This window comes from Embiotoca jacksoni, unplaced genomic scaffold, assembly GCF_022577435.1.
Source record: "Embiotoca jacksoni isolate LCO1_2020_lvr unplaced genomic scaffold, fEmbJac1.0.p SCAF_9, whole genome shotgun sequence".
Lineage (NCBI taxonomy): Eukaryota > Metazoa > Chordata > Actinopteri > Embiotocidae > Embiotoca > Embiotoca jacksoni.
In genome coordinates this window covers 11807305-11831733 of record NW_027185447.1, presented here as the reverse complement: position 1 = coordinate 11831733, position 24429 = coordinate 11807305, and the positions used below count along the sequence as shown (strand labels likewise).

Genomic DNA, 24429 nt, shown 5'->3' with positions numbered 1-24429 from the left:
TGCCGAGACGGGACGGTGAGTTTCAGTACAGGTAGATTTGCTAACACCTGCGGTTACCTGTGGCAACAAAAGAGTGGCAACAAGTGGTTCATCTATGTTTAAACAAACTCACAATATTTAAATAATTGAATCAATCAGTACTTCAACAAAACACAACAGGTTGTAGTACCATGCCAAAGAGTTGAAAGCTGACATTTTTCATCTAACTGCTCACAATAAAAAAAACTATTTTAAAAGCCAGCTGTTGATATATGTAAAAATGTGTGTTGTGTTAACTTCTTCATACCTGTTTCCTCATTTTAGTGCTTTAAGTGAAAAGAGGAAATGTTCAATTTGCACAAGTAAAGGCATTAAGAAAATGAAGAGTGAGGCTGATGACATATCTTTACATAACATTTCCGCATTTTTTTTTTTTTTTTGCCTCTCATTTCCCCATTTATACACATCTTTACACACACATATGCACCGAAGGCCCAAGGATAGTTCAACATGTAGCTGAATGCTGAATAATAACCGTTAGCTGCCAGTTTAATGCCTGATGTGCACACGGAGGAAATATTTGAAGATGAGGTCAATAAATGCAACCCACACTCTAACTCTGGCAAACCAAACATGTCTGTCAATCTGCAATTTGACTCTCTGCTTTTCTGTCTCCTCCCGCCACTCAGATGGCCATGCTGCTGAAACTCCAAGAGTCTGCCAACTACATAGAGTCTCCAGAGCGGGAGGGCAGTCTGGATCCCACTCTGCAGGCTACACTCTGAGTTGACTGTCAATAAAACTGAGGATCCTTGGACTCTATATTACGACCGACACGAGTGCACTCCCGAATGAGAATTTAAAGACTCCATAATGAACTTAATTGTGTGCTCAGTGAGCAGTTACAAAGCTAAATGTAAAGGATCTACAGAGAGAGTGAATATGGACAAAGGGTTTGCTGGGCCCTGCTATCAGGACATTGGAAAGACGATTGAAGTGCTTTCACAGGAGGCTGTGCTGATCATGTCAGGGAAAGACAAAGACTTGTCCTTCTGTCTGCCCACAGTTTGTCCCAAAAGGGGTTGTTGTTGAATCTGCAAGTGCATGGTGACCAGAATAGTATGATGCAAAATATTACCTATAATCCTGTTGATCAAGACCCATTTGTTCCCTTTCTTTTTTTGGACTTCCACAAATTTCATTACAACTATTGGTGCTTAACTGTTTTCTTTGAAGGCACATACTTAATTTAAAGAGAGAAGACAAAAAATAACCTCATGTAAAAAAAGTCCCCAGAAGTAGGACCATCACTCGACATCAGTCAAAATGCACTTTATTTTCTACTTGTCTAATTGGATTTCTGGAGGCTGTCAGTGACAGCGTATCAAATGAGGGGACGATCAGTTTGGCCAAACCATGCAGTTTATCAGTAAATCCTGTAGATGGCAGCGTCTACTGATTGCTGCCTCAGTGCTCTCCTGGTGTGCTTATGTGTCTTATCAAAGGTGCTCAGTAGAATACACTCACACACACACAAAAAATCCGCCTTGAAAGTTTTTCTCTTTTCAGTTCAGCCATTTTTATCTTTTATCATGGATCAAATTTCAGAACCGTAAGAGATGGGTGAGCAAAGAGATGAGTAATGAGTCAGTTTTAGGGCAAGTCTGTAAAGAAAATGTTATCATCAGTGGACTCGGTATCACACTGATATCATAACCCAACATATTGGACTGTAGACACACTGAGGAGAAAAAAACAACTGCTTGTTTATCTTGTCTGCCAAAACAGCCTACAATTTCTGGCTCTGCTTGCGTATATTCTGTATTTGGATATCAGTTTTCAAGACACAAACTTCTCTTGTAATAGCTGAGGATGCAGCTTTCAAAGTCTTGATTTTGTAGGATTTTGTACTGAGTCATCTTCAACGATCACCTGTACACAGTCACTATCACCTATGTATACCTGCCTGCCATTCAATCCGAGAGGCGCCGACAGCAAGTCGTGCTTCGGTCGTAACTGTTCTCGATCATTTTTCATTCATCATCTCAGAAGGGAAAGTAGAGAACACTATGTACAAGAAACATTTTCCTTCCTCGTTGCATTTGCTCTTTATATCTTTGATAACATTCCTCTTTTTCTAATTGCAGATCAGTTTTCTTCTTACACATTTGCTTTAAGTTAAGAATGATTGAAGCAGATTTTTTAAGTGGCTTCCTCCCTTTTTCTCCCTTCATCGGTTTGCACATAAAATATGTTAGAAAGTAGGATATGACAGTATTTATTGTTCACATCTTGACTGTTATTGCGAATAGGGAAGAAAGTATAAAAAGTTATGTAAGAGGTAGGTAGTAGAGACACTCTGAAAACTCTCAGCTCTGTGCCCCTCAACCCTGAAGTACCTCAGACTGCCATATTCTGTCCAGATGTTCCTCTACTTTCCAATGATGGTGCTGGTGTAAAGTAGAGACACGATGCCTGAGTCTATCTGTGCCTGAAACACAATTTGGCCTAAAGCTGCTTTTTGAGCTGCTTTGATCTACCACACAGAGGCCTCGACATGGAGGAAGCACGACTACTTCCTCTGACCTACTTTGATGTCACTTTAATGTTGTCACCTTGATGCCCAAATGTGGGTGCAGAGTGGGTTATCGATTTGGACCTTTGGCGGGTAGTCATCGTGGTAAGCTGTTAGTAAAGATGATGCGCGTGTCAGTGAATGAGAATGTCTATCATGACTGGGCTGCTTGTGTTAAAACTTAAAGACATCATTGAGGAGTTGCCTGAGAGTTGGAAGCAGCTTATGAGCCGATATCAGCCTGGAGATGTCCATGCATGTATTCCTGATGTGTTCCCAAAGTTTTCTTTCATTGGACCTACCACGCTTAAACCTTATCATGGGAGGGATTTTTTAATAACTGGATATCTTCCTCTTCACATTGTTTTTAAGAGAAGACACTTGTTTTTTTCTTATGCAAATATTTGTAAAGGTTTCTTTTGTACATGACATCACTTGTAAACACTGTAAATAGTCACTGCATCTGCGACAACAATCACTAAAACTAAAGAGATCTAAGAGAAAGCTTTGGCCCCTGTATGCAGAAAAATGAGCGTCCTCTGTGGTTTTATTGTCTTCCTCCTGCAGGAAGGAGCGCTTGGCTGAAAAGGGGGCTTAATAATGGTTGTATGGCATGCCTCGATAACCATCCCAAATCCCATATGTCTAACATTGAGCAATGGACACAATAAAGTCATGCCATTCTTCACATCACTACCTGCCTTGGTTGTGTGTTTATATGTTATCCATAGGAGGGCTCTAATGCTTATCTTTAATCATTGATTTGATTGTATGATCATTTGATGTGTCTTGTGGTGCTCTTTGTTTTTGTTTTTTTTGGTATTCTTAACTGCAGGTTTCTTTGTTGAGAATTGTGTTATTGGCGTTTAAACAAGCTTACATGTCTTGACTCCTCACAGAGATGAGGATGTGACTGAAGTGGGTAGGCGGGTATAACAGTCAGGGAATGGGTGGAGCTGCCTGCAAGCACAACAACTCTCAGTATATATATTACCTAAGACCCGTCTGGCTCCTCATCCAGAGGGCTGGCCGTCTATTAGCGCGATGCCAGGCAAACCTGCACCCATCAAGAAGTCCCCAGCCAAGAAGGCTGTAGAAAAGGCATCTGAGCCCGCCCCGGAGCCTGAACCTGCTCCTGTGGAGGCTCCACCTGCAGAGGCTCCACCTGTGGAAGCTGCACCTGCAGAGGCTGCACCTGCAGAAGGGGCACCCTCCGAGGCTCCGGCCGAGGGACAAGCAGCTGCCGCCGCTCCAGCAGAAGACGCCTCCGCTGCTGAAGGAAGCGCCCCAGGTATCTTAATCACAGCAAAACCCCTCTTGGAGAAGGATCAGAGAGCTAAACTCACTTTAGTAATTATAACAGGGTTAAGCTCATGTTCAACAGTGTAACAGACTTAAAGCAAATTTTGCAGATATTTTTTTCTTTCTTTTTTTCTTGTTGAAACTGTTTTAGAGGTGAATTAATCGTAGGTCATTTTGGAGGTTGAAATTTGTGGTACTGTTGAATTCTATTACTTTGAATTATTATTATTATTATTGGTTATGGCCAAATGCTATAGAAACAGCTGTCGTAATAATCCATTACAGTTCAACAGCACTAAAAACTACATACTTAAACATTTTACAACTGGCTCCTTGCTTTTCTACTCTTTATTTGCATGCACCTGATTAGTCGTAACATCTAACTTATCTTGACCATGGATCTTAAAAATGACAAACCTCTAAACTCTAGCAGAGGACCAGAATATGAATGCGAAATCACAGTATTAAACTATATGATTGCATTAAGTTTTGAGGCAAAGTTTGAACATGGATGCAACAATACTCACTCCATCTACAGTTTTACTAGACACTAATAAACAAATGTTTCAAAGGTGAGTGCATCTACAAAGATTAGTTTGTTCACAGTGAAGCTAAAACTAGTGCATGTTTTTCTATCTGATTTTGTGTATTGTCTAAAACCATCTTAAAACAGTGTGTACTCTTAATGCTGTTCATTAGTGGTTGATGCTTTGCAGCTTTGCAGATTCGGCCAATATTAAAACTACTATTATTTGTTTCCAATTGGAAAAATGGGAGAAATTAGGGAAGTGTGTTTTATTCACCCTTAACTACTGTTGATCTCGTCATCTTCCAGCATTTATCTACATAACATCAATTCCTGCTAATGGTTAATCACGTCACTATTGATAACAATTTACTGTCCATTGATTAAATTAGCCATTATCAAAGGTCATGCAGAAAGAGTGCCTGTAAGAAATGAGGGAACAGGCAGCATGTGATTTTTATGATGGTTAAATTGTAGTACCCACCAGTGATATCTACATCACTGCCCAGGTCAATGCAGAGGCAAACCAGTCATATCTGTCTACTGCATGCATGTCTAAATGCAGTTTTTCTCTCCTTCAAAGACTCCGCTCACGGATCTCTGTGGTAAAGTACATCAGTGGTGGGTTTAGTTGAATGGAAGATATTATTTCTGCCTGTTAACCTCAACATCTAACCCCTAACTTCAGCTGAAGGCGCTGTAACAGAGAAAGGAGCCGATTCCACAGCTCCCACTGAGGGTAAACACACACCACAGGCAGTCCACACACACACACACACACACACACACACACACACAAAAGCTGTAATGCCAGACGCCTGTCTGTGTGTATTTCTGTTTCACTACACTGTTGTGTATTTTTTTGTTGTTGTTGTTGCTCTTGACCTTTTGTGTTCACTGGTATTTCTGTCTGTAAACTTCATCATGTGAAGGTTTTCATCTGTTATAGTGTCTGTTTAACCACTTGTGGACAAGTAGCAGTATTCTGCTAAGTGCAAATGTCTTCAAAATTGTGCTCAGGAGTCTGTTTTTGGCTCATATTCCCACGTGTCCACGTCATTTTGAGTACAGAAAGCTTCGTTCCCACTGCTCTGTCCTGCTGCTTGCTTCGGTGGAGTTTTATCTTGGTCAAATTAGTTGTAAAACGATTGATCGCCTGCATGAGTGAAGTCATAAGTGACCAATTGGCTTCCCAAATGGCATTTTAACGTTAGCTGCTGCTCCCGCTGCTGATGCTGCGGCAGACGGTAAACATAAACCAACACACAGACACACAACATTAGCTACAAAATACACTTTATGCTGCAAACAGCGGAGACTGCAGATGTCCCCAATCAAGTGGATGCTTTACAAAAAACTTTGAATCTCCTGGTATCTTTTCCTGTGCAGTAGCACATCAAAATCTAACATGTTTTGAAAAAGTTACAGGTTGAAATGTCACTGCTTGGAAAAGATGCTGTGGATATCCATTAGGTCCTTTTTGCTCATGTTCTTTTTTCCTAAAACGGCACTAACCTCCTGCTTGTTTAACGCTAGCTGCTCCAGCAGAAGCTGCCGTAGTTGAGGAGCCACTGAAGGCCCCCACGCCTCCACCTCCGGCAGGTAAAATGTCGAAAGCCAATATATATATATAAAAAAAAATAGCACAACTAATCGGTTAATAAGAAAATCCCGGTTTCCTAACTGTGAAGGTTTGTTGCGATTATTTGTCCTATAAACAAATGTTTTACAAAAAAAACAACTTTGAAATTTGAATTCTTTGCACTGTTTTCCTAAAGATGGATCATTTATTTGAGCACAATCTGAAGAATAATTGTGAGTACAAATAAGTGGTAATTGCAGCCCTGCACCTTGTCATGTTGTAGAATGGAAAGGCAAATGTTCCTTCTTATGTGTGCATTGTTTGTGTTATTTTAGCTCATCGTTCTGTTGTCTGCTTTGGCCTTTATTAATCTGCGCTGCGCTGAACCTCTTGCAGTCCCCACCAGTGCTCCCCTGGATGTGTCTGTGGATGATGTGAACGACTCCAGCCTCACCATCAAGTGGAAGACGCCTGAGACCACTGGAGACTCTGGCCTGGATGGATACACCATCGAGTACTCCAAGGACGGAAGTAAGTCTGCATGATGTGCGTGCACAGTATGTATGAGGCTGCACCTGTCAAGGGGGCAGCTAGACTCGTAGCCGGGTCCAAGCCGTATACGGTAGGCATCAGTTCTCTGGCTGTCACTCTATCTCCTGACGCCACTTTTAGAAGAGCTTGTTTCCCCAGATGACAGCATGCCTTCTGAGATTTCATCATGGTGGCCAAAGTGTACTTCTTATGGGCAGGGTGTTTGTAAACTCGTGTCGACAGGCGATAAACGATTTATCATGTCCAATAAGAAGGGTTTTACAAGTTGGACATTAAATAACATATACCAGATGTAGATTTGCCTTTTGAAATATATTTTTCAGCCTTTTCAAACTATCTTAAGATGTACTGTACGCTTCAAAAGTAGAAAATTACACTAAAAGGCCTCTAACCAACATAAACTCTGGGTTTCCCCACAGCAGCAGACTGGGTTGTAGCCAACGCGGAGCTGACCCCGGCCAACCGTTACTGCATCAAGGATCTGACAGCAGGAGACCTGCTGCGTGTGCGTGTGGTGGCTGTAAACCCCGGCGGCCGCAGTGAACCTGGCGCACTTGCTGAGCCCGTGCCGATCCGCGAGATAGTTGGTGAGTAGCAGCCGATTTCTCAAACTGTACAATTTATAGTAAAGGGTCCATTTAAACTGGTAAATCCATTCTGTTTTCAAGCAGCAATAAAAAAAATTTAAAAAAAAAAATTAAAAAATTAAAAAAAAAACAGGCCAAACTTCACATATAGTGTAAGTTTGTTTAAATCTTTGGAGATTTTGCAAAGAAACCAAAAGAGTAACAGGTATGGCTTCATTGGCACAAGGAGGATTTCGTTTGTCTGCGGAGCTGCACATGAGTGGTAACAGTCTACAAGATATCCAAAAGCTATAGTATGTACCAAATCCCTGCAGCCCAAAACCAAATGTACCCGTCGTACCAAAAAAAAAAAAAAGATGCAGTTGATATTTGAGGTTTTCACTGGTGTACATACAACTATTAAAATGTCTGTCTCCAACCTCTTTATCAGGAGCTGTCTGATAGTTTTGACTCGCGACCTGTCTTAAAATACTCATGTTGCAGCGAGGGAGGTAGAGGTGGTATTAACGGCCGCAGGCTCAAATGGACCGCACAGATGCATGCGCATAAATCCCACAGGTGCTGACAAGGGCTTTCGTTAGCTGTAACTCATGCTTTCACTTGTATGTACACATGTCTTCAGTGAAGACTCCTGGATTCACTTCAGAAATAAGACGACCGAGCGCTGAATAAGATAGATGTACATCTAAAACCATAATGATAAAGTTTGTTAATTTAGCACTTCTGAAAATCAACAAGTGAAAAATGATTTCATAAAAAGACCATATAAATAATAATTTGCAACAAATATCCAAGGAACATGAGAGACGTGTAACAAAAACTAAGCACCCTGGCATGGCTCTTCATTTGAATGAACCAAAACAGACATCTAGAAGCACCAAGAATGGATGAGAAAAAAAAAAGCCACTGGCGTGTTCTCTGATTAAATGTCAATGGAAACAGCTGAAAGTCACCGGTGGGTGAAGGCATCATGAAACTTGGGTGCTGCAGTGTGCAAGTCTTCAGGATGATTTAAATGCAGCCTCTGTCAGGCAAAGGAAAACATTTGATTAATGAGCCAGCTAGCAGGCATGTTATTTATTGACATTAACCCTGTCACTGCTGCCTCAGTGTCCCTGCATTTATGGCTCTGATGCTCTAGCTGTCCAGTTGTTTGACACATGTATGGCTTAACGACATTGTAAAACATGTAAACTAAATATAACAAGTTCCTAGCTTTGACTCTTTTGTAGTTAATTACATTTTGCAGTTACATTTTTGGCCCGTCCGGCAGCGCGGCTCTGGAGATAGAAATAGTAGTCTTTGAGTCAGCCCACTGCTTTGGTTCAGACTAAAATATCTATTAAAGAGTGCCGTGGCAGTTTGGCTCTCCCGTGAACTTTATGTTCACGAGTCAAAATGTACAGTATTCACCAAATGTCTGAAAAACATATCCATTTCCCTCAATTACGCTTTGTTTAGTACTAACTAGCAAATATTGGCATGTTATCGCTCTAAACTGAGATGGTAAACATTATAGCTGCTAAACATCAGCATATTAGCACTATTATTGGAGAATTCTGGTGCTAGCATTTGACATTCAAAGCATCACTTTCCTTCTACACAATCAAACTGAGTTTTGATATTACCAAAACAATACTTTTCTGATATGTATTTGTCCTCAAAAGTCCATATATATTGGATATTATTCCTTTTGTGTTTTCCTTCTGCGTTAAGAAATGCAGGTTCAAAATGCACATGCACCCTCAGTTCATGACTCATCTCCACTACTGTATGTATAAAAGCTAAAATAAAACCCAACTAAAAGCGTGTTTGTATATATGTTTGTTTAAACCACAGTTGGTTTAGTTGCTGAAGTCGTGATTTTCCATCAGTGCTCACACAGTCACATTGACGTAGTATCGATCAAAGCTGACATGCCCCAGTTATCCACTTCCAGAGACGTAGCTTACTGTCCACTGTGAACAAACAGGAAACTTTGGTGGAGAAATGCAGTCATGCAATCAGACCTGCTGGTCAACTGAGGGGAGCGAAACATGAGCCTAATTAGTGGATCCTGGGTGGCTTGTTGGGGAGTAAATTCAGCTGTGTGTCAGTCACATGCTGTCCGGATCAGACACCCACCCACTTGTACAGGTTTCCTATGAAGACACATTATCCTACATGTGCTGACACCCCCCCCCCCCCCCCCCCCCCCCCACACACACACACACACAGAGACACTTTATCCAGAGACAAAGACAGATTATAGATTGTTTGGAGGAGGACTTGCTGGCGGCTGGACGCTGTAATGCCAGGAACACTTCTGGGCATTGCTGGGAAGTGTGGTGATTAGCGCGGATTAGTGTTTGAGCCAAATCTGGAGGCAGACCTGATCTTCTTGGGAAATGATGGTTCCCGGAGCCGGATCCCGGCCTGTGCAGCAATGATACGGTGACAAATGTAAGGACAGGGAGGATGAGACACGGCGGGCAAGACTTCAGGTTAGATTTAGAGCAGCAGAGAGAGGAGGTGTGACAGTGACAGCCAGAAGATGGACAGGAGATCGTTGGGGTGTGAGATAAGAGGACGTTTTGAGCGGATGGGAAGAAACAGGCTGCAGGCGGGTGAAAGAGGTGATGGAGGGCAGCAGCTTGGTGGTTTTATGTGTCCTCTAAGCCCAGAGAGCTTTTCAGACATTTGCTGCTTATGCAGAAACATGTGAGGGATGCTGTTCCTGATACTTAGCACCATCCAGCAGAGCGGCTGGGTGGACGACTAACAAAGTCCAGACCACGATACAATTTCACCCATATGATTTCAATCACAGCTAGAACCAACCTGCAGTTTCTGCAATTGACTCTAGATGTGATGTCTGACCTCCCCAGTCGGTTGAAAGTGATGACATCTTCCTGCTGTTTCTTTGTACATGACAGAAAGGAACACCTGACTTTCTCGTCACCAAAGCTATTTTAGGAGCTGCTGGATGCAAGTTCTTCCTCTTTTGCCTCTCTGCCTAGATACTGTGCTTTTTCCTCAGTCGCACGCCCTGTCAGATTTCCTCTAATTCTTGTGATCTCCTTTTTTAATCATGATAAATTTGAGGCAAGACCAAGCAGATGGTGAGTTTATCATCTCACCGTGACTCCATTATGAATGTTGCATCCAATACAAATGGAAACTGGTATAAATGTATTTGTCTCAATTAAACTCAGAAAGGAAAAATACGATGGTTTTGTTTTTCACATGTATTTTACAGTACATATATTCTGTTTTTGATGTTGATGTTGAAGTATAATAAACAGGAAAACTAAAGTTTTAATAGCTGCACCTAACAACTATTTAGATTTATATTATCAGTCCATCATTTTGTCCATAAAGTCTGAAGTGACAGTGACAAGAATTTAAATCCTAGATCTCCTGTCTGTTAGTTGTATGACAGCACAAGCTGAAAATCATCACCATTCAAGAGCTCAAACATCAAAATATTTGGCATTTTTGCTTTAGAAATGACTGAAACAATAAATGAATTATTGATTAGTTAGGTAATTGTTGCAGCTGTAACTCATTTATCAGTCATCCATTATAGGCTTCAAAAGAAGCCTGTGTTAAAAATCATAATACAATCAGCTTCACTATCACAGCTAATGAAAGTATTTTTTTTTTTATTTATTTTTTTTTGCATGATTGGACCGCATGATTTAACTTGTGGGTTAATTTTAGCTCCTTTGGTCATGTTCTCTTCTCAGAGTTGCTTCGCAGTGGCTGGTCTATTTAGGTCTTGTTGACCTGCCATTTTAAGCACATGTGACCCCACTTTGAAGACTCGAACAGGACACGCACACCACACATTTTGTACACTGTATACTGTTGGCTGGTGATGCTAGTTAATGTAAGTGGATGATTTATTTTGTTTTCCAGGTAAGGTCGCTTTTAGTTTAACAGCATATGCAATAAATCAGCGAAATCAGTTAAACAACATATAGATCATGTATTTTGGCAAATAATAAACATGTTTGACTTGACTTTGCAGACCGTCCAAAGATCCGCATGCCCCGAACTCTCAGATCCCACAGCGTAAAGCACGTTGGAGAGCAGATCAACCTAGTCATCCCATTTCTTGTAAGCTGGCCTTTACATATATCTGCTATATCGCTCATGATGAGCTGACAAATATAACTTCCGTCATTAAACCTCACCTTGGGTTTTTGCGGTCCACCTCCTCAGGGAAAGCCCAAACCTGCAGTGTCCTGGTTTAAGGATGGTCAACCTTTGGATACAAAGAGGGTGAACATCAGGAACAGTGAAAAGGACAGCATCTTGTTTATCCGCACAGCTCAGAGGGAGGACTCCGGTGTTTACGAGATGACCATTAAAGTGGACAGCTTTGAAGACAAAGCCACCATCACCCTTCAGATTGTGGGTGAGTCACACATGGCATGTATATCATGTAAACACGCATACGTGGAAGCGTGTGCATTCTACATGTGTAAATGTTGACTTATTTCAGACCTCCCTGATAGCTGGCTGTGCTGCTGACTTGTTGACTTCTCGGTTCTGAGACTTGTAACGTGCTCCAACAGAAATTCGAGGCATCAGCCAACATAAACGACACCTCTAACAATGATGCCCCTTTGACCCAGACTGTTTGAGCCTGCTGTCAACTGCTGCTGTTAAACGTGTGTCCCGGTGTTCGAGGCATTACAGTTCAAATATATGGTTCACTTTGGATCTGGCTTGGTTGGGAAACACCTTTCATGCTTTAAGGGACATGCTGGTTATGATTTCAGTCTTTTATGTAAGACTTACAGTAATGCGTCTCCTCAGAGCTGCCTGGTCCTCCTACTAGTGTGAAGCTGGTAGACACCTGGGGCTTCAACGCTGCTCTGGAATGGACTGTTCCCAAAGATAACGGCAACACAGATATCACAGGATACACCATTCAGAAGGCCGACAGGAAGACCGAGGTACAGCTGATGTTTACATAAAAATACACCAACTCAATTGTGTTGAAAATGGTTTCGGTAGAAGCGTGCTACTGAAAATAATTTCTTTACATTGTATTCACTTTAAAAAGTCCCACAAGCCGTGTAGTAAACAAAAGGCACGAACATGTGGACTTTAAATCGTTTTTTAAGCAGCGATTGAAGATTTGGGATATTTTTTTTGGATTATCAATGGTGGTAAGATCATTTAATTGAGCAGATTTACCTGTAGCAGAATACTGCAAACAGCTTTACTGAGGAAAAATAGGAGCGAATCAGGGCAGTGGAATTGAGTAGAGGTAGATCATAGTGGCCTGATCTTTTAAGTGTAAGCATGAGGATATCAAGCTAATGATGGGTTGACTGATGACTTTGACAGCGTCATTTCCCATGCGTGCTGAGCTGAATTGACCCGTCTGTTGTGTCTCCACCTGCAGGAATGGTTCAGCGTACTGGAGCACTACCACAGGCTAACTGCCACCGTCTCAGACCTCATCATGGGCAACTCGTACTCCTTCAGGGTGTTCGCTGAGAACCAAGTGGGCATCAGTGAGAAGAGCGCCGTCACCAAGAAAGTGGCCACCATCCAGAAGACAGGTGACCCTCTTGATAGATAGAGTACTTTAACTCTTCTGTGGTCAACTTGTTCAGATGAGAAGGAGCTGTGGAGTCAGGGCTGCTGTACTGGCGGATACTTTAAAGATCTGCAGTCAGTCTATAAAAGTCTGAAGTGCAGTGAACACTTGAGGAGTGGAAAGGGCCTCGACCCTGCTGTAAACAGAAGTGGGTAGGGTAGCTGTTTTGGCCAGTGCTCAGCTATCACTGACATAAATTTTAAGAGGCTGTGAAAACATTAAGACAACTGTCCGGGCCGTGTTACTGTGTTTGTGTTTGTGTGTGTGTGTGTGTGTGTGTGTGTGTGTGTGTGTGTGTGTGTGTGTGTGTGTGTGTGTGTGTGTGTGTGTGTGTGTGTGTGTGTGTGTGTGTGTGTGTGTGTGTGTGTGTGTGTGTGTGTGTGTGTGTGTGTGTGTGTGTGTGTGTGTGTGTGTGTGTGTGTGTTATGTTTACTCACCCCCTAACCCTGCAAGACATGTCGTTGATGTGGGTCAGTGTCTGTGCACACCAGCAGTGATTGGTGTCTTTGTGCTCTGTATTTGAACAGTACTGACTGCATGAAAAATAAAACAAGAGATAATTATTGTTTTATTAGTTTTGCATTGCAGAGTTTTGACACATGATAAAGTATATGTCACTATTGTATAAATATATCTTCAGTTTGTTTTCTAATGTTGAGTTCAGCCGTATTGGCCCTTTCTATTTGAGGGCATGATGTTAAGTTGAAAACTGCTGCCTACTTTTCTTCAAATGAAGGCAGAACTTGTATGTAGCAGCGCAGCATAGTCATTTGAATAGTTTGCCAGTTTTTGTGAGAGAAAATTGGGCAATAGTGTCCAAAATGAGACATAGGAAACACTTGTAACTCATTCTGCTGGCAAAAAAATTAAAAAAAATAGGAATCTAAACTACAAAGCAGGACTATGTATTTGAAAAAATAAATAAAACACAATTTGGACAAAGTTGAGTTCATCAAACACACTGCTGCTCAGTTCAATCCTGTTGCCTCTGCATCCTGTGGTATGACCCCTGTCACCTATTCAGTAGGTTGTTCAAAACACAAATTGGCGTTTTGTGCATCACCAATACTCCTGTGTATGTCACAAAGCTGCTTCACAGTCAAAATGTCCATCTAGTGTTGTCAATAATTACTATCCTGTGAATAAGTGGTAAAACAAACGGCCTGATGTAGTGACAACTGATAGCTTTGTATGTTTACAGGTATTGTGTACAAACCTCCCGAGTACCAGGAGCACGACTTCAGTGAGGCACCCAAGTTCACCACACCTCTCAGCGACCGCGCCGCCACTGTGGGATACACCACGAAGCTGCTGTGTTCTGTTCGCGGAAGCCCCAAGGTCAGGCATACACTCCTGCTTTTATGGTCTAAACCTGTCTGGTTTTGCATAGAGGCAAATTGTTTCATTCAGAGCATCTGCAGGACTTTTCCTAAGAACAAAAAAGTTTTTAACTTAATTTACATGAGCTTAAAAATGTCCTCTTGCCTGCCTGAGTATTTGCTCTCTTAGTATTTTATGATAAGAAACTAAATGTCGTTTTAAGTTATTTGATTTGACGGAACAAATGTTTGCAAAAACTTTCTTTGGACTTTAGAAAACTGAAATGTCCAGGGTTCACTGTTTTCTGACATTTAAAAGCTCAAACCTTTATTCAAGAAAACAAGAAGTAGATTCAGCATTTATAAACTGAAATCTGCTTGGTGAAATTGACCACAATTAGAGGATGTAGCCCTACGCAGGTTGGCCAAGAAATACCATGAGTAGAGTTGTAAACATAACCTGCACACAACAACAGCAGTCCACATCCTAGATTTGAAAATGACACAGCGTTTCTTTTTCCAACATTTTACTGTCAATAACCGTCGGCACTGCAACCAAAAAGCATCTCTTCGTTCTGCAGCTTGCATTATTTTTCCATATGGTTGTGAAACAAAAATCAATCCCACCTCCTCCCTCACTCCAGCTGAGAGCCTCTTGATTTCAGTGGTCAAAGTTCAATCAGATTGAACTCGGTACAAGTGAAGGAGGCAGATCAGTTTATGACCAGAGGCGAAAGTGTTTCACCCCGTTTCATATGTATATTAATTTGGAGCGGATTTCAGCCTGATGGCACCATCAGGAGAATCTGGACAAATATCTATTTAATATAAGTAGAAATATCTTGTTGAGGTTTGGGATACTTCTCAATATTTTACAAAGCTGAATGTTTATTTTACTCAAATGAAATGGTTTTCTTCTCACCAGGGACCCCCTGTAAATCGTTTGAGTTTGGGGTACCCTGCTTCAAGTGAGGTATTCCAGGGCAGTGCTTGCACTAGTATGTCTATGTAAGGTTTTAATATGTCTCTCACTGTTCTTGGCGGCTGCTGCTCTGGTTAAACTTATCTTTACAGTTGTTTGCCCCACACAGACAGATTAGGTGACAGGCCTGGGTGGAAGTGCAGTTGATTACTTGTCCTAGCTGTCCTTGGCTTCTCACCAAGGGCATTAGTGGCTGGACGGTCTGTGTGAATCGTATGAGACAAATTGATACAGCATGATTGTACTCGTGTTTTCCACCAAGAGAAAAGGTATTAATGGGTGACAATGGTTGGGAAAGTGCTGGTAGACAGATGTTTCCAGAACAGCGAAGAATGTCTAGAAACCAAGTCTTTTTTCAATGTTGCATTAGTCTTCATGTGAGTGTGGTATGTTTGTGGCTCATCAGGGCGTCTAATACGATGTCTATGTTTGGAAATAATGCCCCAGTTATTGATGTATCTATAGACTTAGACCGGCCATGTCCAAATGAGTCTTTCTTGCCTGCCCCTGTGGACCGGAAAGCTCGAACTCAGCAACCAGATCAGCCGACTGGTAGCAGCTGTGTGAAAATATGATCGTCTGTATGGGACCATGGCAAGAGAAACATCTAATACCCATCTCATACAGGAGACTACGTACTCTAAATGTTTAATTAACCCACATTTGACCCCAAATATATGAAACTGCTGACACAGATGAATCTCTCAATGTCACCATACACCGACTGTGGTGCCTTATACATCACTAAAAACCACATAATTACACAGTTTTAGTTTCTCTTTCTCAAACATTCGATCTGTCTCACCCACCTACTTGTGCTCACTCATCCTTTCTCTTGCTTTTTTTTTTTTTTTTAATCTTCATCTCTATTACTTTTATTGGCTCATACTTAGTGGGTAGTAAGTGTTTTATAGCATGTGTTTATTGAGCCACTTTCTCTTCAGTGGCTTGGAGATCAGAGCTTGTGGAGGACGTCCATCAGAAAGGCATGTTCAGTAGTGTGATAAGTTGTCCCGCTGCTTCTGATAAAGAGCTGTCGCATGTAGAGATAGAGGCTACAACATTAGGAGCTGAGAGAGGTTAGATAAGCCATAAGACAAAGAGGAGACAGCGATGAGAAGTATAGCCTGTTGTCCTGTCATGGCTAAGTGGAGATGTCGCCGTATCACAGGAGGTGCTATTTTTGACATCACAGTCCAGACTGCAGCTCTGGTGTCAGTATGAATGACTGTCTCTGTAACATCCTCACACATGGATACCCAAAGACAAGCATGATGAGACAGGAAGGAGAGAAAAAAAAAGACAAATGAATGTGAGTGGGACAGATGAATTTACATTGTCTTTGTTTATCCACCTGCTCCTTGAAAGACTAGCTGGCAGCTCTGTGAGGATGTACTTAAGCAAAGGTGGTGCTTTGAAATTTTATGCTTAGGTGGTATAATGTTTGTTATTTTCTTCATCTTAGTTAAGTGTATTAGCATTGTAACATTTACTTATTAGCATTAACAGAAAGTACAGTGGATGCTGTCTGAAGTTTCCTAGTTTTTGGTCATAAGTCAAAGTACTGGACAAATTGAAATTTTGGGCTGCTGTGGGTTGGCTCCAAAAAATATCTCTGGCTCCATTAGACTCCCATTCAACTTCTTAAATAATACACAAAGTCAGAAGATTTTTCAGAGAGTCAGATCCACAACCGGGGTCCAGTGTCTTTGTTGTGTGGACAGGAGATGGAGGATCAATCCTCCTGTGATTAATTGACGGCCCGCTCTACCACCTGAGCCACAAGAGGATGAAACATGTCCCTCATTTCGCCCATGCTGGAGATGCAGCTGACTCAACAGATGACATTAGTTTGTACTTCACAGGGATTGTACTAAATCATGAATTCAACTATAATTAAGTTATTTCATTTTATATTCAGCTGTGAATCTGAAAACGCAGTACACGTGACTTGTTTCTGTTTTTACACTGCTTTGCTGCAAAAAATAGTTTCCTATTGAGGGACAATAAAAATGGAAACTAGACTGAAATCTTAAGGTTTCATCCAAACTTACTGCTGGTGTTTTAAAAATGAGCACAGTTGACAATATAACAACAAAGCATGAGCTGAGAGGACATTTTTGGACTTGTCAAAGCATCCATTTTTATGAAGACAAAACAAGGAAGGATTATTAGAGGAATGTTAATTAGTTTATAAATGTCTCCTCTCTGCTTCTCAGCCTAAGATCGAGTGGTTGAAGAATCAGATGGTCATTGGTGACGATCCCAAATTTCGGCAGATCTCCAACCAGGGCATTTGCTCCCTTGAGATCCGTAAGCCCTGCAGCTTCGATGGTGGTGTGTACACCTGCAGAGCCAAGAACGTCCAGGGAGAAGCCGTCGTGTCCTGCAAACTGCAGGTCAAACGTATGTATCTACATATAATATTATAGTAATAAAATCTCCAGATGTTTTCCCCAAACTATTAAAACATTTTGAAAGTGCAAAAATACACCAGAAATGAAATCCATTTGAAAATCACAATTATTAACTCTGACTTTATATTTTTCCCTCCCAACAGAGGTTATTCTTCCAGGAGGTGACAAGGAGAAGAGCAAATAAACCAATATCTAAGCTCCAGAGGTGAGTAAAAGGACAACATTTTATTGGTAATTAATCAACTGATTTCACTAATTAAATAATAGAATCTGTTGTCAAACGCTGATAACCTCATATTTCTTAAAGGTACAATAAAACGTGTAAAATACACAGCATATTATTCTTCATTGTTTTTCAACAAGATTAGCAAGATCTCTTTCTGACCGTATGTGTTGGACCATAGATGATCAGAGGAAACCCGACATCACTTTAAACATCTCACCTAAAATAGCACCGTGAACTAATAAATGTACCAGAGTCACATCCTGTGAAAAGACAGCCCCCCCTCCCCCTCCTCCCTCCCCCCAGCCCTCGCTGGAGTCCACATGTGTTGTATTTCTGTTTGCAGTTATCTCTTTGTTCTCCGCTAGAACTCACCCACCCGTTTTCTAGGTGGCTTATACAGGAATTGTCAGCATCCTTTAGGAGAGAGGTCTGGACTCAAAACCTCAATCCACCGAGTGCAGACTGAGCAGAGTTGTGAATTTTTAAAGGAAATCAGATGCCTTCTTTCTCGATGTTGAAAATATCCTTTAAAAGTCCCATAATGTGTATTTTGATTTTCATTTATTTCTTCATTATAAAGCAGGTCTAGGTATTATATAAATACTGTGTAAGTGTCAAAATGCTCGGTTCACGGAGAAGTGCACACTGCCCATATCCAACAACTGTGCTGTTTGGAAGAGCTGGAAGCGCCCACAGCATGCCCCACTGTCCAACCTTTTATGCAGAAGAAAATGCTGTGCGGTCATTCCGTTGTGGAGCTAAAAAGCTAAACGACCGGAAAAGAACTGATTGGCCTGGGCATTTATATGACCTTTATTTAACCAGGTAAAATCAATTGAGAACCAATTCTCATTTACAATGATGACCTGTCAGCACAGTCCACACAGTGACTGGCATTTGTCACTCAGAAAAGAATCAGCCAATCAGATTAGAGGGTCATTGATATCAATACGACTTAAACAGTGACACAAAACAGCCTGCGGTTAGTAGAGCTTCAGAGAGGAGATATGGATATCGAGATAGCAAAGAAAACACTGGGAAAGTGTCAAATAGGCTACCTTTAATGGCATGTCACACCATGACAAACTCATCTTTTGCGCATGAACCCTGTGTGTGAGATACAAATGTCTAAGATTCAATATGATAGACTCATAATACTCCCACAGCTGCTGACCAGCCATGAACAGCAGTGATCTTAAACTTGCTGCATCAAATTGAAACAAATTACAATCAATTTGACCTTCTTCTCCACACATTACAAGCATGGCAACCAACCTGCTTTTAGATGTGGTAAAGTGGAAAAGACTCACGTCAGTCAAAGATAAATGCCAAATTTGATGTTTTTATGGCTATCATATTTCTATTTTTACCCTCACTATTCAGCAGCCACATTCATGTTTTGGTATTGGCGTTTAAAATACTCGAGTGGTGTAGCCTTTCAAGGAGTGCTGCAAGGCTTTGCTCGCAGTGTCATTTCAACTGCTCACAAGAGGGGCCCCATTAAAGTCTTTAAAAAAGAACAAAGCGAGGGTGAAAGTTACAGAAAGGAGGGACAGAGGAAAAAGACAGGGGCTGAAGACATTTGATCAGGTAAGAATGAGGAGATGTATCTCTAAACATGCTGGTAGAGAGGTGCACGGGATATCTGAAGGGTGTAGAGGAGTTAGAGGAGTAAAGGATAATGGTTTAATCTTATGGCAAAGGGCATACCACTGGTTCTTTTTACAGCATTGTGAAACACTATCACTTTCCAAGCCTACTGTACATTCACAACATGTGAGCAAGGGACCAATTACATTAAATCATTTTTAGATGGCAGGTTTTCTTCTCTCTTCTCACTGACCACCTCCTAAGCAAAACCTGGTCTTGAACAGAGCCTCTCGAGGCCCCAACTATATCAGAAACATGATGATTAAGACAAGAAATTAAAAAACACATATATGTGATGCTCTTAGTGTCATTTCTATAGACTTAAACAGGCAGTTATTATTTACTACTTACCCTGCTCCCCATCAGCAAGTCAGCAAAAATCCCTTTTTTTCTTTTTTTTTTTACATCTTTGGGCTGAGGATGCAGTTACTGTTTTTTCAATATATATATATATTTTTTTAACTCTTTTCAGTATAAACTGCTGTTCAGTTATGTTATAAACTTAAGTTTACCGTGTGAGATCAGTGGAGTTGTATCTTGTTTAGATTTGACTTCTTTATTCTGGATACAACAGTGCACAGCAGGATAGTAGTCTTTGCTTTTATTTGTATCAACACTATAATTTTTTGCAAAATTTGTCCATTTTACAGGTTTAATCTTAAATCTTGTACGTGTGACATGGAAACAGCTGGGCCCCGCGGTTTTCCGCTAACATTATTCAAGCCGAAGCAATTTGCATTTTTAGCGGAGACTACTTCCATCTGTGGATTCTCAGTGCTCATGCGTATTTACAGCACCACTACAGTGTCTTTGGGATTGACTCAGAAATAAGCTACGGTGTCCATGTTTTTTGTAGCAAAGAAACATGTCATAATCACGTTTTTACTGGTTGCTGAACCATTGTGTTGGTTTATGGCTCAAATGAATAAGATATATCAGGACTGGAAGTCAAAGATTAGGACTATTAGGAAATAATTTCTTTCTTTTTTTTTTTTTTTTACATGAAATTTGTTGACAACTGACATCAGTTACGGTCGACACTTGTCATCAGAACACATCTCGAACTAACCACTTGTGATCAAATGTGGCTGTCTGGCTAGCATTTGATCATGTCATTAGAAAATGTAGCAGAACATATATTTTGCACTCAGTTAGAGGAACAACATATGGTGAAATTTGGCAAATAAACTGGATGCCGTTGCTGTGCTACATGCACACTGCGAAGCCGACCTTCAGCTCGGTCAGGGACACAAGCGTGTTCACACTACACTGTAAATGGGGTCACATGCGTTCCTGACCGCCCCCTAATGTGGTTCGAGCGGTCAGATCCTAATGCATCCTCAATGCGTCTGAATGCATTCACACCTGTATTTACAGCTGTCATCTTGAGATCCGATTACCGAAAGACTACGTGTGAACGGCGCCCTATAAATGACATGACGTGAGAGTGTGTTCCGTGTCAGGATGATGGTCCCATAAGGCACAGCCATACATGGGAGGGGCCGCTCAAGGGGAAAAGGAGGGATTAGGCAGGGAGCGCCTTTGGGTGGGAGGTGGGGGGTGGGGGGGTGATGTCAGCGCGGCACTCCACAGCTTCTAAATATGACTCCAGATGATCTGATACACAGCCAAACGCTTCACATTACCATGAGTCAACAGGCCAAGTGGAGTGCTGTGAGAAGAAGGGAGAATGGGCTAAAGGGGCGGAAACCAAACCAGATAATCCTTGATGGAAAATACGCAGTGGATCCCTCTCTGTCACACACACACACACACACACACACACACACACACACACACACTAGTACTTAAACAAACCCTCCCATACTTTCTACCAGTACATTCCTGGTTGAAGTGATTATTAACACCTCTTGACCCCATTTAACCTTCTTCTCTCTTTAATTATCTTTCCATCAGAGCCTTTAAAGGTACAGCAGAAGTCCAGGTCTTATGTTTTAAGGTGAGTTTGTGTGAGCACACTTGCATTCCCCATATTGTGGGGGACATAAATCCTTTCACACACTGTGACAGCTCAGCTCCCTTTTGTAAGTCAATGTAATGTCCTCTTAAGTGATGAAAATATAACCGAGTGTGTGTATGGAGGTATGTACCCCGTACATATAATAAACCTTTTCCACCCTTTGTGTCTCATTTCCTGCAGAGTGTGTGAGGAGGTTGAGAGAAACGGTTGCGGCTGGCTGTGCAGCAGTGTGTACATAATGAAGAGAGGGACAGAGCAACATAACAGCCTAACAGGATATCTGTCTTCACCCACACATTCGCCATGACTCGCCTGTCAGTGTGCAGGGAAGACCCACACCACCAGTTTGCCAAATGTTGTATGTTATATTAGTTGGTGACATGTAAGTAAAGCTATATTTACGATGTTTTTTTTCTGCCAGTGTCCATTTGCTGTTTGTTATAGTATGTGTATGTACTACTCAATAAAACAGTGAGTCCATGGAAATACTTTTGCAATAACTGTATGGATGTTTAATAAAAAAAATGTATTTTATCATATATTATGTGGATTTTTACACAAATATCAAGTGTCAGTGTGTCTCCAATCGTGGCTGAGACCCTGAGAGTCCAGCATGGTGTATCGACAAAGCACGGCTGTTCATGGTACCTTCAAAACATTTTTTTTTACAGAAATATTAAATTATTCATCCTGGACAGAAACTACTTGTAGTACAAGTGAATAAATCAGAAGCTGCATTTGGTCTTCTTGGATTCTCCTGCCGGAGCACCGACGAGCAAGAAGATTCAGATAAGAGTTCGGCTGAGAGCCTCCAGACATAAACTACCCGGGTAGTAGACTGAAAGACAAGAGACTGAAAGACAATAGACTGAAACTGACTGACTGTGAGAGAAATACCGGTATTGGGGTTATTATTTGAATTTGTTATTTTTCTTTTATGTTGTTCCCTTGATTTTCTGTGTGTTAATAACTATAATAAATTGCAGTTCAGTTCCTTGTTTTAAACTGCAAACATTTGCCGTGTTTCATTCACTCCCAGAGCGACCTAAAGACAGTCCTAAATTAAAACACAGGAAATCTACTGTGTTACATACATAGATATTACAATATGGCGAGCATGGAGTTAAAATTTCATCACACCATAAAGGTTTTAGGTAAGACTGACAACAAGATAACAACATATTCATCACAAACTTATATCGAACAGTTGGATGCAGTGTGATTATAAGTGTGCAACAATTAATACTGTATGTAATCTTTGTGTGACGAGTTGCAAACTAACGCATATTAATGCCAGTGATTGGTATACATGTTACATTCCTACTTTGTACACTTGTGGTTTTGAATGATAGCCCCATTTTATTTATCATTATGTCTTCATTGAAATATAAACAAACATAATATTTTAACAAAACTAAATATCATTTCTGCCCATCACTTAGATTTAATTTGGTGGCTTTATTCTCAAAAGTTCCCGAAGAAATAACTCCTGGGAAATGCTGATACAGCAACAACGCTGTGCAGTCAACACCCGGAGTAGTGCTCACGGCTGCAAAAATTTGTGACCATAACATAGCGTGATCGCAAGTTTGAGTACAGCAATCGTACCAACAGATCACCACAACATCCGCGCGGCTGTTGGTACCAACCCAGTGTGATGTGTCCTTACATGCAAGTGTTGAGCACTTGGATTTGGTCCAGAGTTTTTTTTTTTTTTTTTTTTTTTTTTTTTTTTACTTTTGCAGGCCTTGTGTTTGTTCCTTTCCTTGGACTGCCACTTATTACATTGATCTACTCTTGATATTAATAGTTTGTGTGTGTTTGTTTTTAACATAATACATTGCATGGCCATAAACATGTTATTGTGTACTAAGATTACGTTATTGCTAATTGTACATACATTTTGGTGTGTAGGAAACAAGCTGATTTATTCACTTGTACTACAAGTAGTTTCTCTCCAGGATGAATAATTTAATATTTCTGTAAAAAAAAATGTTTTGAAGGTACCATGAACAGCCGTGCTTTGTCGATACACCATGCTGGACTCTCAGGGTCTCAGCCACGATTGGAGACACACTGACACCTCGTGGTTGGGGACATGCAGTGAAAACTGACAGAGGAACAGACACTTGTTAGGTTAGGTTAGGTAGTTACTTTATTAATCCCCGAGGGGAAATTTTTTTCACTACAGCAGCATACAGGAAGCAATAAGATAATAATAGAATAATAGAAAGCAATAAAATAGCAGTAACACACAACATCTCAGCCATGAGAAGTTTTACTTAACCACAGTAAGTATAACTTCAGCAAAATGATAGTGTATGACCATTTATCATTATGTATTAACAGTCAAAATTATATATGCATTTCATGAAGTATTTTCAAAGAGAATTTAGCAGTTAAAAACTTCGCTATTTGCATCTCTAGATAGAGCGACAAAAGGAGGTCACTGTACTGTTTGTAGTTTGCAGGCTGGTGTCAGATGGGAAACAAAACACCTTCAGCTTCCGCTCAGGATGCAAAAGTCTCACGACAGTAGCCTCAACTTTAAAAATGATTTGCTGTGAAATTACACCTTGATCGAAACGGAAAGCTTGGCTTGAGAAATAATTTTGGTTTGAGTTCTGCCTACTTTTATTCTGTAACCAGTGAAAAATTGTGTTTTCTTGAAACATAGCTTGTGGTGCAGTAACTATTTTAATCTTGACATATTGTAGATCTTTAAAACGGGAAGTAAAAATAAATTTTTAAACACACTCAATCGCTTTTTTTTCTGACACAAGTAGCAAACAAACACAATCGGTCAGTATAGCCAACAACAATATCAAAGTCTCGTCAAAGTTTTTGCAAGTTCTTTCAATTCCCCAAACCCTTTGTCACTTTTAGCACAAATCTGCAGTTCTAATTGACGTTGAAAGTATTAACATGTGAATGTGGTTCACCAACACATTTCCTGTTTGCTTCAAAAACACCAAAAAGCAGATGTCAGAGAGACAGGAAAGCTGGTGCCTTGACATAAGTTTAGAAATGAGCACACACCCTTCTAGACTGACGCCTATTTCCTTTATTGAACTTCCCTTCACAGCAGCTATATGACTCAATTCAGCAAAGCAGCTACATGTGCAGCTCAATGGAAAATGGGGCTTTTTGAG

At 40.9% G+C, this 24429-nt stretch overlaps 2 protein-coding genes across 7 annotated transcripts in view; both read left to right on the top strand.

Annotated features, from left to right (window-relative positions):
- nav1a (neuron navigator 1a) overlaps positions 1-3247 on the top strand; it is a 75293-nt gene extending 72046 nt beyond the window's left edge. For all 4 annotated transcript variants that reach the window (XM_069141638.1, XM_069141637.1, XM_069141636.1 and 1 more), the window contains one exon: positions 669-3247. In XM_069141638.1, the coding sequence (XP_068997739.1) occupies positions 669-764 (96 nt within the window). In that variant the 3' untranslated portion in view covers positions 765-3247. The remainder of the gene's footprint in view (positions 1-668) is intronic.
- A 336-nt stretch (positions 3248-3583) lies between these two features.
- On the top strand, positions 3584-22355 carry mybpha (myosin binding protein Ha). 3 transcript variants are annotated; one of them, XM_069141403.1, is made up of 13 exons: positions 3584-3845; positions 5919-5984; positions 6361-6495; positions 6939-7103; positions 11116-11204; positions 11310-11505; positions 11910-12049; positions 12505-12664; positions 13904-14040; positions 17223-17409; positions 17564-17625; positions 21214-21256; positions 21458-22355. In XM_069141403.1, the coding sequence occupies exons 1-11, from the start codon at positions 3599-3601 to the stop codon at positions 17602-17604; spliced, it is 1563 nt and encodes a 520-aa protein (XP_068997504.1). In that variant the 5' UTR covers positions 3584-3598; the 3' UTR covers positions 17605-17625; positions 21214-21256; positions 21458-22355. The 3 variants fall into 3 exon arrangements, with proteins under 3 accessions (XP_068997504.1, XP_068997503.1, XP_068997505.1); XM_069141402.1 differs by having other exon boundaries at positions 6936-7103; XM_069141404.1 differs by lacking the exon at positions 5919-5984 and having other exon boundaries at positions 6936-7103.
- The last annotated feature ends 2074 nt before the right edge of the window (positions 22356-24429 follow it).

Coding starts and splice junctions, on each gene's coding strand:
- mybpha (XM_069141402.1), top strand. CDS start 3,599: ATGCCAGGCAAACCTGCACCCATCAAGAAGTCCCCAGCCAAGAAGGCT. Junction 5,985..6,360: donor CACGCCTCCACCTCCGGCAG/GTAAAATGTCGA, acceptor AACCTCTTGCAG/TCCCCACCAGTGCTCCCCTG. Junction 12,665..13,903: donor GGCCACCATCCAGAAGACAG/GTGACCCTCTTG, acceptor GTATGTTTACAG/GTATTGTGTACAAACCTCCC.